Source organism: Schistocerca cancellata, chromosome 10 (genome assembly GCF_023864275.1).
Source record: "Schistocerca cancellata isolate TAMUIC-IGC-003103 chromosome 10, iqSchCanc2.1, whole genome shotgun sequence".
NCBI lineage: Eukaryota > Metazoa > Arthropoda > Insecta > Orthoptera > Acrididae > Schistocerca > Schistocerca cancellata.
The window spans coordinates 144,039,583-144,052,688 of NC_064635.1; the positions used below are offsets into that span (position 1 = coordinate 144,039,583).

At 45.6% G+C, this 13,106-nt stretch overlaps 1 protein-coding gene across 1 annotated transcript in view; it reads left to right on the forward strand.

The window, feature by feature from the left end:
• Window positions 1–13,106, forward strand: part of LOC126106691 (fasciculation and elongation protein zeta-2) — a 439,064-nt gene that overhangs the window by 366,904 nt on the left and 59,054 nt on the right. Inside the window, exon 3 of the mRNA XM_049913068.1 lies at window positions 5,177–5,341. Within this exon, the coding sequence (XP_049769025.1) occupies window positions 5,177–5,341 (165 nt within the window). The remainder of the gene's footprint in view (window positions 1–5,176; window positions 5,342–13,106) is intronic.

Below are 13,106 nucleotides of genomic sequence, written 5' to 3' on the forward strand. Positions count from 1 at the left end.
TCTGACCCCAGGAATGTGTCAATAAAGTTTCCCCTTCCTGGGACAATGAATTCACGGTGTTCTTATTTCAATTTCCAGGAGTGTAGATTATGATACCATTTCAAATTTTTAAATTATGTCATTAATTACTGGATGGTCATAATTAAACTGCAGCTTCTTACAGAGGTACAGTGTGGGCTGTAATTGTCGTGTGGCAGTGAAACTTGGCAGGTATGCTAGTGCGTTAATCTGAAACGGATTTAGTTCCAGATTTGGCCACCAGATGCAAATCTGGCGCTACAGAGCGCTTCATCGACGCCCCCACACCGTGTAAGTGACAGTTAACAATAAAATCAACATTCACACCTCTTTGACCATTTGTGCCCACGTCCCATTCCTCATCCATCACATATGGAAACATTTCTATACGTCTTTCTCGCATTCACAGCACTAGATTTGCACCTGGTAGCCAAAACTGGAACTAATTTTTATTTCCAGCGTAAATCGGTTCCGCATTAACACATCAGCATATTGAGATTTTCACTCTGCAGCGGAGTGTGCGCTGATATGAAACTTCTTGGCCGATTAAAACTGTGTCGGACCGAGACTCGAACTCGGGACTTTTGCCTTTCGTGGGCAAGTGCTCTACCAACTGAGTTACCGATAGACGACTCACGCCCCGTCCTTACAGCTTTACTTCTGCCAGTACCTCGTCTCCTACCTTCTAAATTTTACAGAAGCTCTCCTGAGAACCTTGCAGAACTAGCATTACTGGAAGACAGTAGTTGCGGAGACATTGTAAGTACGCTGTTAAGGTTTTTATGTTGGTAGCACCAGTATGAAAATCACTGACTGTGCTGTGTGCAGTCTGTGGCTCGTTGGCATTGTTGCAATATTCGCTATTGTAGTGTTGGGCAGTTGGATGTGAACAGCGCATATCGTTGCGCAGTTGGAGATGAGCCGTCAGCTGTGGTGGATGTGGGGAGAAAATGGTTCAAATGGCTCTGAGCACTATGGGACTTAACAGCTACGGTCATCAGTCCCCTAAAACTTAGAACTACTTAAACCTAACTAACCTAAGGACATCACACAACACCCAGCTATCACGAGGCAGAGAAAATCCCTGACCCCGCCGGGAATCGAACCCGGGAACCCGGGCGTGGGAAGCGAGAACGCTACCGCACGACCACGAGATGCGGGCAAATGTGGGGAGAGAGATGGCAGAGATTTGAGAGCGGACGATCTGGATGTGTGTCCATCAGAAAGAGTAAATTATACCCAATATTACAAATTTACTCTTTCTGATGGACACGCATCCACATCGTCCACAGACCGAACGTGAGGAGAAGTGCTAGTGTAATTGTTTAATACAATCCATACAAAAATGCACGGAAGTATGTTTTTTTTAACACAAACCTACGTTTTTTTAAATGGAACCACGTTGTTTTGTTAGCACATCTGAACATATAAACAAATACGTAATCAGTGCCGTTTGTTGCATTGTAAAATGTTAATTACATCCAGAGATATTGTAACCTAAAGTTGACGCTTGAAACCTCCGACGTTCAGTTGCGTGTTGTAACAAACACGGACCACGGTCGGCGAGCAGCCTCTGCAGGGACATGTTTACGATGACGACCGTGTTTACGAGTGTGGCTGTAGTGCACTGTTGTGGTTTGGTCTAGCTGTCGCAGTGTCCGCATGTAGCGCTTGCTGCTATTGTTATTCTGCATTCGTCTCCGCACGCAGACCAACTTGTAGTACACCGTGTTACCAGACGTCTGTGATAGTGTAGTGTTGTAGGAACTGTGACCATGGTGTATTCGAACTCTGAAAAGGCGGAGATGATACTCATCTATGGCGAGTGTCAACGAAATGCAGCTCAAGTCTGCAGGGTGTATGCAGAACGGTACCCGGACAGAGAGCATCCAACGTGCCGCACATTGCAAAACATCTACCGCCAACTGTATGCAACAGGTATGGTCGTAGCACGCAAACGGGCCCGTAACAGGCCCGTCACAGGAGAAGCGGGTGCAGATGGTGTGTCAACTGCTGTTGCCCTGAACCCACACATGAGTACACGGGACATTGCGAGAGCCGGTGGACTGAGTCAAAGTAGTGTCATGCGCATACTGCATCGTCACCGCTTTCATCCGTTTCATGTGTCGCTACATCAGCAATTACATGGTGATGACTTTAATCATCGAGTGCAATTCTGTCAATGGGCATTAACAGAGAATTCGTTGCAGTTCTACCTGTTTACCGATGAAGCGGGTTTAACAAACCACGGGGCAGTGAATCTACGGAACATGCATTACTGATCCGTGGACAATGCTCGCTGGCTCAGACAGGTAGAGCGACAGCGACCATGGACTGTAAATGTGTGGTGCGGAATCATTGGCGACCACCTCATTGGTCCTCACTTCATTGCAGGAGCCCAAACAGCTGCAACATACATCGCGTTTCTACAGAATGATCTGCCAACGTTGCTCGAAAATGTCCCACTGGAGCCCGCATCTCGTGGTCGTGCGGTAGCCTCGTGATGGCTGGGTGTTGTGTGATGTCCTTAGGTTAGTTCTAAGTTCTAGGGGACTGATGACCATGGATGTTAAGTCCCATAGTGCAAAGAGCCATTTGAATCAATTTTTGTCCCACTGGAAACGCGTCGACGTATGTGGTATCAGCATGATGGTGCACCTGCACATTCCGCAATTAACACTAGGCTGACCCTTGACAGGATGTTCGACGGGCGTTTCAGAGGACGTGGAGGACGCATAAATTAGCCAGCCCGTTCTCCTGATCTTACACCTCTGGACTTCTTTCTGTGGGGTACGTTAAAGAAGAATGTGTACCGTGATGTGCCTACAGCCCTAGACGATATGAAACAACGTATTGTGGCAGCCTGCGGCGACATTACACCAGATGTACTGCGGCGTGTACGACATTCATTACGCCAGGATTGCAATTTTGTGCAGCAAATGATGGCCACCACATTGAACATCTATTGGCCTGACATGTCGGGACACACTCTATTCCACTCCGTAATTGAAAACGGAAACCACGTGTGTACGTGTACCTCACCCCTCATGGTAATGTAGATGTGCGTCAGTGAAAGAGACCAATAAATAGGTGTTAGCATGTGGACGTAATGTGCTGTTCCAGTCTCTTCTGTACCTAAGGTCCATCACCGTTCCCTTTGGATCCCTACGTAATTCGGTGCTCTCCGATACACACGATCGAACAGCGGAGGAGTGGTACTCAAGCGTCAACTTTAGGTTACAAAATCTCCGGATGTAATTAACATTTTACAATGCAACAAACGGCACTGATTACGTATTTGTTTATATGTTCAGGTGTGCTAACAAAACTAACGGGGTTCCATTTAAAAAAACGTAGGTTTGTGTTAAAAAACATACTACCGTGCATTTTTTTATGGTTTGTATTAACCAATTACACTAGCCCCTCTCCTCACGCTCGGTCTGTGGAGTGGATTCGTCTGTATTTGATGTGGTTTACGAAATATATCCAGCGGTAATGTTAGGTGACTCACCCCGTATATATATGATGACTTTGGAACATTATTAAGGTAAATACATTGTTTGTTCTCTATCAAAATCTTTCATTTGCTGGCTATGCCTATCAGTAGTTAGTGCCTTCAGTAGTTGGAATCTTTTATTTAGCTGCCAGTATTGGCACTCGCTGTATTGCAGTAGTTCGAGTGACGAAGATTTTTGTGAGGTTAGTGATTCATGAAAGGTATAGGTTATTGTTAGTTAGGGCCATTCTTTTGTAGGGATTTTTGAAAGTCAGATTGCGTTGCGCTAAAAATATTGTGTCAGTTTAGTGTTGATCAGAATAAGTAAAGAGAGTAATGTCTGGGTACGTTCAGTTTTGCTCAGCTGTTTGAAAAGCAAATAACGTAAGAGGTTTTCCAGCATAGTATGTTGTTGTTGTTGTGGTCTTGAGTCCAGACACTGGTTTGGTGCAGCTCTCCATGCTACTCTATCCTGTGCAAGCTTCTTCATCTCCCAGTACGTACTGCAGCCTACATACTTCTGAATCTGCTTAGTGTATTCATCTCTTGGTCTCCCTCTACGATTTTTACCCTCCACGCTGCCCTCCAATACTAAATTGCTGATCGCTTGATGCCTCAGTACATGCCTCAGTACATGTCCTACCAACCGATCCCTTCTTCTAGTCGAGTTATGCCACAAACTCCTCTTCTCCCCAATTCTATTCAATACCTCCTCATTAGTTATGTGATCTACCGATCTAATCTTCAGCATTCTTCTGTAGCACCACATTTCAAAAGCTTCTATTCTCTTTTTGTCCAAACTATTTATCGTCCATGTTTCACTTCCATACATGGCTACGTTCCATACAAATACTTTCAGAAACGACTTCCTGACACTTAAATCTATACTCGATGTTAACAAATTTCTCTTCCTCAGAAACGCTTTCCTTGTCATTGCCAGTCTACATTTTATATCCTCTCTCCTTCGACCATCATCAGTTATTTTGCTCCCCAAATAGCAAAACTCCTTTACTACTTTAAGTGTCCCATTTCCTAATCTAATTCCCTCAGCATGACCCGACTTAATTCGACTACATTCCATTATCCTCGTTTCCAGCACAGTAATTCATAAATTTTTCAAAGGGGACGTTTCAACACGGCTTAGGCACAGCCTGGGGGATGTTTCCAGAATGAAATTTTCACCCTGCAGCGGAGTGTGCGCTGATATGAAACTTCCTGGCAGATTAAAACTGTTTGTCGGACCGAGACTGGAACTCGGGACCTTTGCCTTTCGCGGGCAAGTGGTTGAGCACGCGAAAGGCAAAAGTCCCGAGTTGCAGTCTCTGTCTAGACTGCCAAGAAGTTTCACAGCAGCATACGTATCAAGTTTCGGAGCCATACGATAAGTACAGCGCCCACTGCACTTCTGTAAGTAGCAGCATTTCAATTGCAACCACCCAGTATATGGAATACTGGAAGCCATAGTTTTGTTACCCCTGGAAAGCGTTAGATGGGAAGTCTGCGACTGGACCAGGTGACTGTATCAGCCATTTAGTTATAGATATGCGCAAAGAAATTGAATGTAGTATCACAGTATGAAGAATCAGCGTCAGCAAAGCGAGGCTTTCGCACGCTGCGCGCCGTCCCGCTCTCCAGTGCATTACCCGTGTGCTTCTCCCGCAGGACAAGCTGTCCCCTGACGAGGACCCCCTGGACCTGAGCTCGGAGGACGAGGCGGTGGCCAGCGACCTGGACATGCACGCGCTCATCCTGTCGGGCCTCAACGCCGACAAGGAGCCCATCAAGACCGCCGACGAGGTCATCCGCGAGATCGACGACATGATGCAGGTGAGCCGGCCGTCTGCTCCCGGCCGAGGACTGTCAGTTATTGGCTCCCCACACGTGGCTGCTACCGTACAGGGCGAGCGTCAACTCTGTCCACTATTATTGTGGTGTGCGTACTGTAAGACCTTCGGTACGCACACCATCAGATTATTTGACTTGTCGCTCTAACGAAGTAGGCGAGTGCCAGCAATATGTCTCGTGGTCGTATCGTGGCGTGTTTATCTTCTGCCGTTAGGTCAGACGATAGAAATGCCACTTACATGCTTAGAGTAGCAGATTGACGGTGACCAACTTTAAGCAGAACTTGATTAATTTTCACACACATTTATTAAAATAATAAAAAGCGTAGACATTACGTAACTTGATTCTGGATGCTGTTTACAATTATATATGGCGGTAGTATCTGTTCCCGAAAGAACAGTTACCGTGGATCACCATGCAGACGTACTATCCTCTGTGCCCACGGTGGCTCAGATGGATACGGCGCCTGCCATGTAAGCAGGAGATCCCGGGTTCGAGTCCCGGTCAGGGCACACATTTTCAACATGTCCCCAATGAAGTACATCAACGCCTGTTAGCAGCTAGGGTGTCCATTTAATTATCATTTCATTTCTACCAAAGCTGCATGGTCATCCACGGTAACTGTTCTTTCGGAAACAGATACTACCGCCATATATAGTTAAAATATGGCTTCCCGGCCATTGACCTTCTCGTGCGAACGCACACTCTATGCCCGAACTCGTACGGGACTTGGTACATTAATCTGCCACAAGTAATGAGTATGATGGGCAAACATCTATTAGACGCACTACGAATGTAGTGGTGTGGACATGTTGGGAATGTGGATCTCACGGGGAGCGTGCAAGGGATAAGTCCCTGCAGACGCACTATCCTCTGTGCGCACGGTGGCTCAGATGGATTCAGTGTCTGCCATGTAAGCAGGAGATCCCGGGTTCGAGTCCTGGTCAGGGCACACATTTTCAACATGTCCCCAATGAAGTACATCAACGCCTGTTTGCAGCTAGGGTGTCTATTTAATTATCATTTCACTGTTTACAATTGACAATCTGAAGTTCCTTTGGTCTTGGTACATTAATCTTATTCTCACATATCTCTGATACTTGACAAAGTGTCTATACATTTATCTTCATGGCTATGTACAGGAATATGATAATCTTATTAGGTGCAGACTGAAACTTGACTATAGACTAATGCAGACTGACTAATCGGAGGTCTGTACACTCATTATAATACCTCACGCGTTCAGATATCACTGGGTGAGTGTGATCCGCGAGGAGAAAAGATTCTCATTGGCTGCGCTACATATTAATACACGGATCGGCGGAAGCAGAATTTGGTCCGTCTCTATGGCAGCGCCATCTCGTAGTGTGGAGATGAACGAGCGCTGCGCCTGCGCTCTTGTGCTTAGCGGGGCACGCTCTAGTGCAAAAGTTGTGTACGCGCTGACTATGCAGAACTATGTACACAACAGTTATAAAAAGTTGTTTCTAAGGAGCTATGCTGCATACGGCTGGCGGCTTGTTGCAAATGGTAGCTGAACTCGTAAAGTTTTCTACAGATACACTCCCGCATGTGCTCCGTTTGCTGACCGAAGGCGATACTCAATTCCTCTCCGTGTCTTTCACATCATCTCTTTCCTCACCATCTGTACAGCATCTCGTATTCGTGCCGTAAGAATTTGCACATCAGAAACTGGTTAACTAAACGCGTTATCCTTAACGTCAAGAGGGATTACGTCTGGTGAATGTGGTTGTTGTGTACATAGTTCTGTGTAGTCAGCGCATACATGACTTTCCCACTAGAGCGCGCCCCGCTAAGCACAACAGCGCAGGAGCAGAGCTCGTCCGTCTCCGCACTACGAGATGGCGCTGCCATAGAGACGGACCAAATTCTGCTTCCGCCGATCCAGGTATTAATATGTAACGCAGCTGATGAGATTGCTGCTAATGCAGAACCTTTTCTCCTCACGGATCACACTCGCGCAGTGATACATGAACGCGCGAGGTATAATGAGTGTACAGACCTCCGATTAGTCGGTCTGCACCAGTCTGTACCAGTCTGCATTAGTCTACACCAGTTTGCATTTCTCTGCAAGAGTCTGTAAGAGTTCTACATTTGTCTGTACCAGTCTATAGACAAGTTTCAAAAAAATGACTGAGCACTATGGGACTTAACATCTGCGGTCATCAGTCCCCTAGAACTTAGAACTACTTAAACCTAACTAACCTAAGGACACCACATACATCCATGCCCAAGGCAGGATTCGAACCTGCGACCGAAGCAGTCGTGCGGTTCCGGACTGAAGCGCCTCGAACCGCATGGCCACTGCGGCCGGCGTCAAGTTTCAGTCTGTGCCTAATAAGATTACCATATTCCTGTACATAGCCGTGAAGATAAATGTATAGACACTTTTGTCAGGTATCAGAGATATATGTGAGAATGAGATTAAGGTATCAATACCAAAAGAACAGATTGTCAATTGTAAGTAGCAAAATGGTTCAAATGGCTCTGAACACTATGGGACTCAACTTCTGAGGTCATTAGTCCCCTAGAACTTAGAACTAGTTAAACCTAACTAAAGTAAGGACATCACACACATCCATGCCCGAGGCAGGATTCGAACCTACGACCGTAGCAGTAGCGCGGTTCCGGACTGAGCGCCTAGAACCGCTCGGCCACCGCGGCCGGCTGTAAGTAGCATCCAGAACCAAGTTAAGTAAATTTTATGATTGTTATTATTTTAATTAATGTCTGTGAAAATTAATCCAGCTCTGTTTAAAGTTGGTCACCGTCAATCTGCTACTCTAAGCGTGCAAGTAGTATTTCTATCGTCTGACCTAACGGCAGAAGATAAACACGCCTCGATAAGACCACGAGACATATTGCTGACACTCGCCTACTTCGTTAGAGCGACAAGTCAAATAATCTGGTGTGTGTACTGAAGGTACTACAGTACGCACACCACAGTGGTGGTCGAGATATTCGACCTTTTCTACCAATCCATCTGTCGGGAAATGAACAAATAACCCCATCTTGTTGAAACACCACCCGTGGTAAAAATTCATTATGTGAGGTGCACACAAGAGTTAGAGCACATATTGAAGTGCAGGGTGATTCAAAAAGAAAGGACAGAGTTAAGTTGTTTGTTGCGAACGAACTATGAAAGATAGACATGTTACTCCGCAAACCACCATACGATGCGTGGCGGAGGGTACCTCGTACCACAACTAGCATCTTCTCTCCCTGTTCCACTCCCAAACAGAACGAGGGAAAAGTGACTGCCTATATGCCTCTGTACGAGCCCTAATCTCTCTTATCTTTGTGGTTTTTCCGCGAAATATAAGTTGGCGGCAGTAAAATTGTACTGCAGTCAGCCTCCAATGCTGGTTCTCTAATTTTCCTCAGTACTGATTCACGAAAAGAACGCCTCCTTTCCTCCAGAGACTCCCACCCGAGTTCCTGAAGCATTTCCGTAACACTCGCGTGATGATCAAACCTACCAGTAATAAATCTAGCAGCCCGCCTCTCAATTGCTTCTATGTCATCCCTCAATCAGACCTGATGGGGATCCCAAACGCTCGAGCAGTACTCAAGAATAGGTCGTATTAGTGTTTTATAAGCGGTCTCCTTTACCGAAGAACCACATCTTCCCAAAATTCTACCAATGAACCGAAGACGACTATCCGCCTTCCCCACAACTGCCATTACATGCTTGTCCCACTTCATATCGCTCTGCAATGTTAAGCCCAAATATTTAATCGACGTGACTGTGTCAAGCGCTACATTACTAATGGAGTATTCAAACATTATGGTATTCTTTTTCCTATTCATCTGCATTAATTTACATTTATCTATATTTAGAGTTAGCTGCCTTTCTTTACACCAATCACAAATCCTGTCCAAGTCATCTTGTATCCTCCTACAGTCACTCAACGACGATACCTTCCCGTACACCACAGCATCATAAGCAAACAGCCGCACATTGCTATCCACCCTATCCAAAAGATCATTTATGTAGATGGAAAACAACAGCGGACTTACCACACTTCCCTGGGACACTCTAGATGATACCCTCACCTCCGATGAACACTCGCCATCGACGACAACTTACTGGGTTCTATTACTTAAGAAGTCAAGATAGACGAAGGTTCAGAGTTTTATGTTCGCACAGACACTATGCCGTAACTGAACATAAGCACCACGCGTTGCTCGAGAAACATCGAAACGGGATAGTCCATTTCATTCCACACACGAATCAACAGGTTCCCGTTTAATGAATCGACAGCTTCACAGTTCGATTTCTCAGCTCTTGTAAGAGTAGCTGCCATAGGCGCAACAATGACTTTTGTGCACCCCCACAGAAAAAAGATCGCAACATCTGAGATCTGGTGACATCGGAGGTCAAAAGCAATGAACGAGAACTTGTTGACCAATCCAACGTTGTGGAATGTGGTGTTAAGATAACGTCACACCTCAAGGTGAAAGTAGAGCGGAGCGGCGTCAAGCATAAAAATGAAATCATTGCAATCTTCGTGAAGTTGAGGAAAGAACCAATTTTCAGCGTGTTGTAATGCACCTCTTTCTCCGGGGGGCAAATATTAATTATTATCAGTAGTAGTATATTAAGCTACAAATTGTCATTTTAAACCTGTGTGGTCTCCCTGGTGTGCCTAGTCGACCACAAGTCCCCGTCGCGCTGTTCACTCTAACAACGGAGTACATACAGGGTTGAAGACATGGAGAAAGACAGGTATCAACACAATTTGAATTTAGAGTAATACAACTTTCTTACCTTTACTGCTCGTTGTTGCACGCTCGTCGTCCAGTCATGAATCTCGCCATCCAGTCCAGGGTGTGTATTTTGCTGCGTAAGAACTGACACATAGTTAAACTTCCAACTTTTATTTTATAAATGCTGATCATGACGATATTCAATAATTTTCAATGTAACAGCTTTTCCAATACATCATTTCGTTCCCTCTATCCTTGACCTTCTCAAAGCAAGCGTATTACAAGACGTCTCAACACCAACTGCCCATTGTCTCTACACCTGCCAACACCCGGCTCCTGTTCACAGAGCTTACAAACTGTGCAGGACTGCCAACCTTGGTTGTATATTGATATTTTACACATCGCACGTATACATATATGAAAAACATTGTATGAAAAATGAAAAGTGTTTATAATATAGTTCTGTGACAATATACCTCATTATTGTCGTCATATTAGCAGTTTTGTAACAAAATAATAATACTTCACTTTATGTTTACATAGTTAAAGTTCACATGCTCCTTCAAGTTGATTGACGGCACCGCACACCTCGCCAGCCGGTGGTATCGGTAGTTTCAGTAGTCCGTTACATTACAAGGTCCAAGTATGACGTTCCTGTCACAGGTTCCTCCACAAAAAACAAAGATCCGTAAACTCTGTGAACAGAAACGGCACAAAACACATTCAGTTTGGGTGAGTCTTTTTTATGTTCGACGACGGCGACAGAATATTGTGGCCTCCAAATTCTTATATTATGTTGCTTCACTTTACCCAGTGGATGAAACGTCGATTCGCCCGAAAAGATAAGTCGTTTGCGAAAAGTGTCCTCTACCATATCCTGGATAACTGAAATACGAAAATTAGTAACTTACGTTACGGTGCCGGGATGTAATTGCTGCAGTAACTGCAACTTGTGAGGCTTTATATGCAGGCGTTATTTCAGAACACACCACAGCGTTGACTGAGCAAGTACACTACTGGCCATTAAAATTGCTACACCAAGAAGAAATGCAGATGATAAACGGGTATTAATTGGACCAATATATTATACTAGAATTGGCATGTGATTACATTTTCCCGCAATTTGGGTGCATAGATCCTGAGACACCAGTACCAGGAACAACCACCTCTGGCCGTAATACCGGCCTCGATACGCCTGGGCATTGAGTCAAACAGAGCTTGGATGGCGTGTACAGGTACAGCTGCCCATGCACTTCAACACGGTTCCACAGTTCATCAAGACTAGTGACTGGCGTATTGTGGCGAGCCAGTTGCTCGGCCACCATTGACCAGACGTTTTCAATTGGTGAGAGATCTGGAGAATGTGCTGGCCAGGCAAGCAGTCGAACATTTTCTGTATCCAGAAAGGCCTGTACAGCACCTGCAAAATGCGGTCGTGCATTATCCTGCTGAAATGTAGGATTTCGCAGGGATCGAATGAAGGGTAGAGCTACGGGTCGTAACACATCTGAAATGTTACGTCCACTGTTCAAAGTGGCGTCAATGCGAACAAGAGGTGACGAGACGTGTAACCAATGGCACCCCATTCCATCACGCCGGGTGATGCGCCAGTATGGCGATGACGAATACACGCTTCCAATGTGCGTTCACCGCGATGTCGCCAAAACGGATGCGACCATCATGATGCTGTAAACAGAACCTGGATTCATCCGAAAAAATGACGTTTTGCCATTCGTGCACCCAGATTCGTCGTCGAGGACACCATCGCAGGCGATCCTGTTTGTGATGCAGCGTCAAGGGTAACCGCAGCCACGGTCTCCGAGCTGATAGTCCATGCTGCTGCAAACGTCGTCAAACTGATCGTGCAGATGGTTGTTGTCTTGCAAACGGCAGATGGTTGTTGTCTTGCAAACGTCATCATCTGTTGACTCAGGGATCGAGACGTGGCTGCGCGATCCGTTACAGCCATGCGGATAAGATGGCTGTCATCTCGACTATACGCGGTCGTTGGGATCGAACACGGCGTTCCGTATTACTCTCCTGAACCCACCGATTCCATATTCTGCTAACAGTCATTAGATCTCGACCAACGCGAGCAGCAATGTTGCGATACGATAAACCGCAATCGCGACAGGCTACAATCCGACCTTTATCAAAGTCGGAAACGTGATGGTACGCATTTCACCTCCTTAGACGAGGCATCACAACAACGTTTCACTAGGCAACGCCGGTCAACTGCTGTTTGTCTATGAGAAATCGGTTGGAAACTTACCTCATGTCAGCACGTTGTAGGTGTCACCACCGGCGCCAACCTTGTGTGAATGCTCTGAAAAGCTAATCATTTGCATATCACAGTATCATCTTCCTGTCGGTTAAATTTCGCGTCTGTAGCACGTCATCTTCGTGGTGTAGCAATTTTAATGGCCAGTAGTTTAGAAGTTCCTGGCTTACCTGTCTTGTGGACTTCCGAGGGCTCCGTGTGAGCGCATCTCGGATACGCTCGACATTTTCATGAGACGTGCGTGGCCGACCAATGCTCTTCTCTTTGCATACGCAACCATCCTCCGCGGATTTTGTATACCAGTCATAAATCTGGTTGTCCAGGGGCGGATTCTTGCTGAATCGACGGCGGAATGCACGTTGACAATGCACTGACATCGCGCAAATTCTAACACACAAAATCATTTCTGTTGTGGTATATTCTCCATGTCGCCACAAAAAAAACATCGCAGCTGTGTCAAAACTTTGAACCTTCCTCTACCCAGTAACACGCGCAATGTATACTTAGTCTGCAATAAACAACTAAAATCTGTTCTTTCTTTTTGAATCACTCGGTACATCCATTAAAACTGCACGAGTTACACTGCCACTATTTCTAAACCGCATAGCTGTAGCTAGAAATAAATTTTTGTGATCAAGGCGAAAACTTCATGCCCACCCTGTATTACAATGCTGGAATCTTCCAGGCAAATCCTATGCTCAGGTAGTGAGCTTCTTGAACCACGGTGCTAATGCC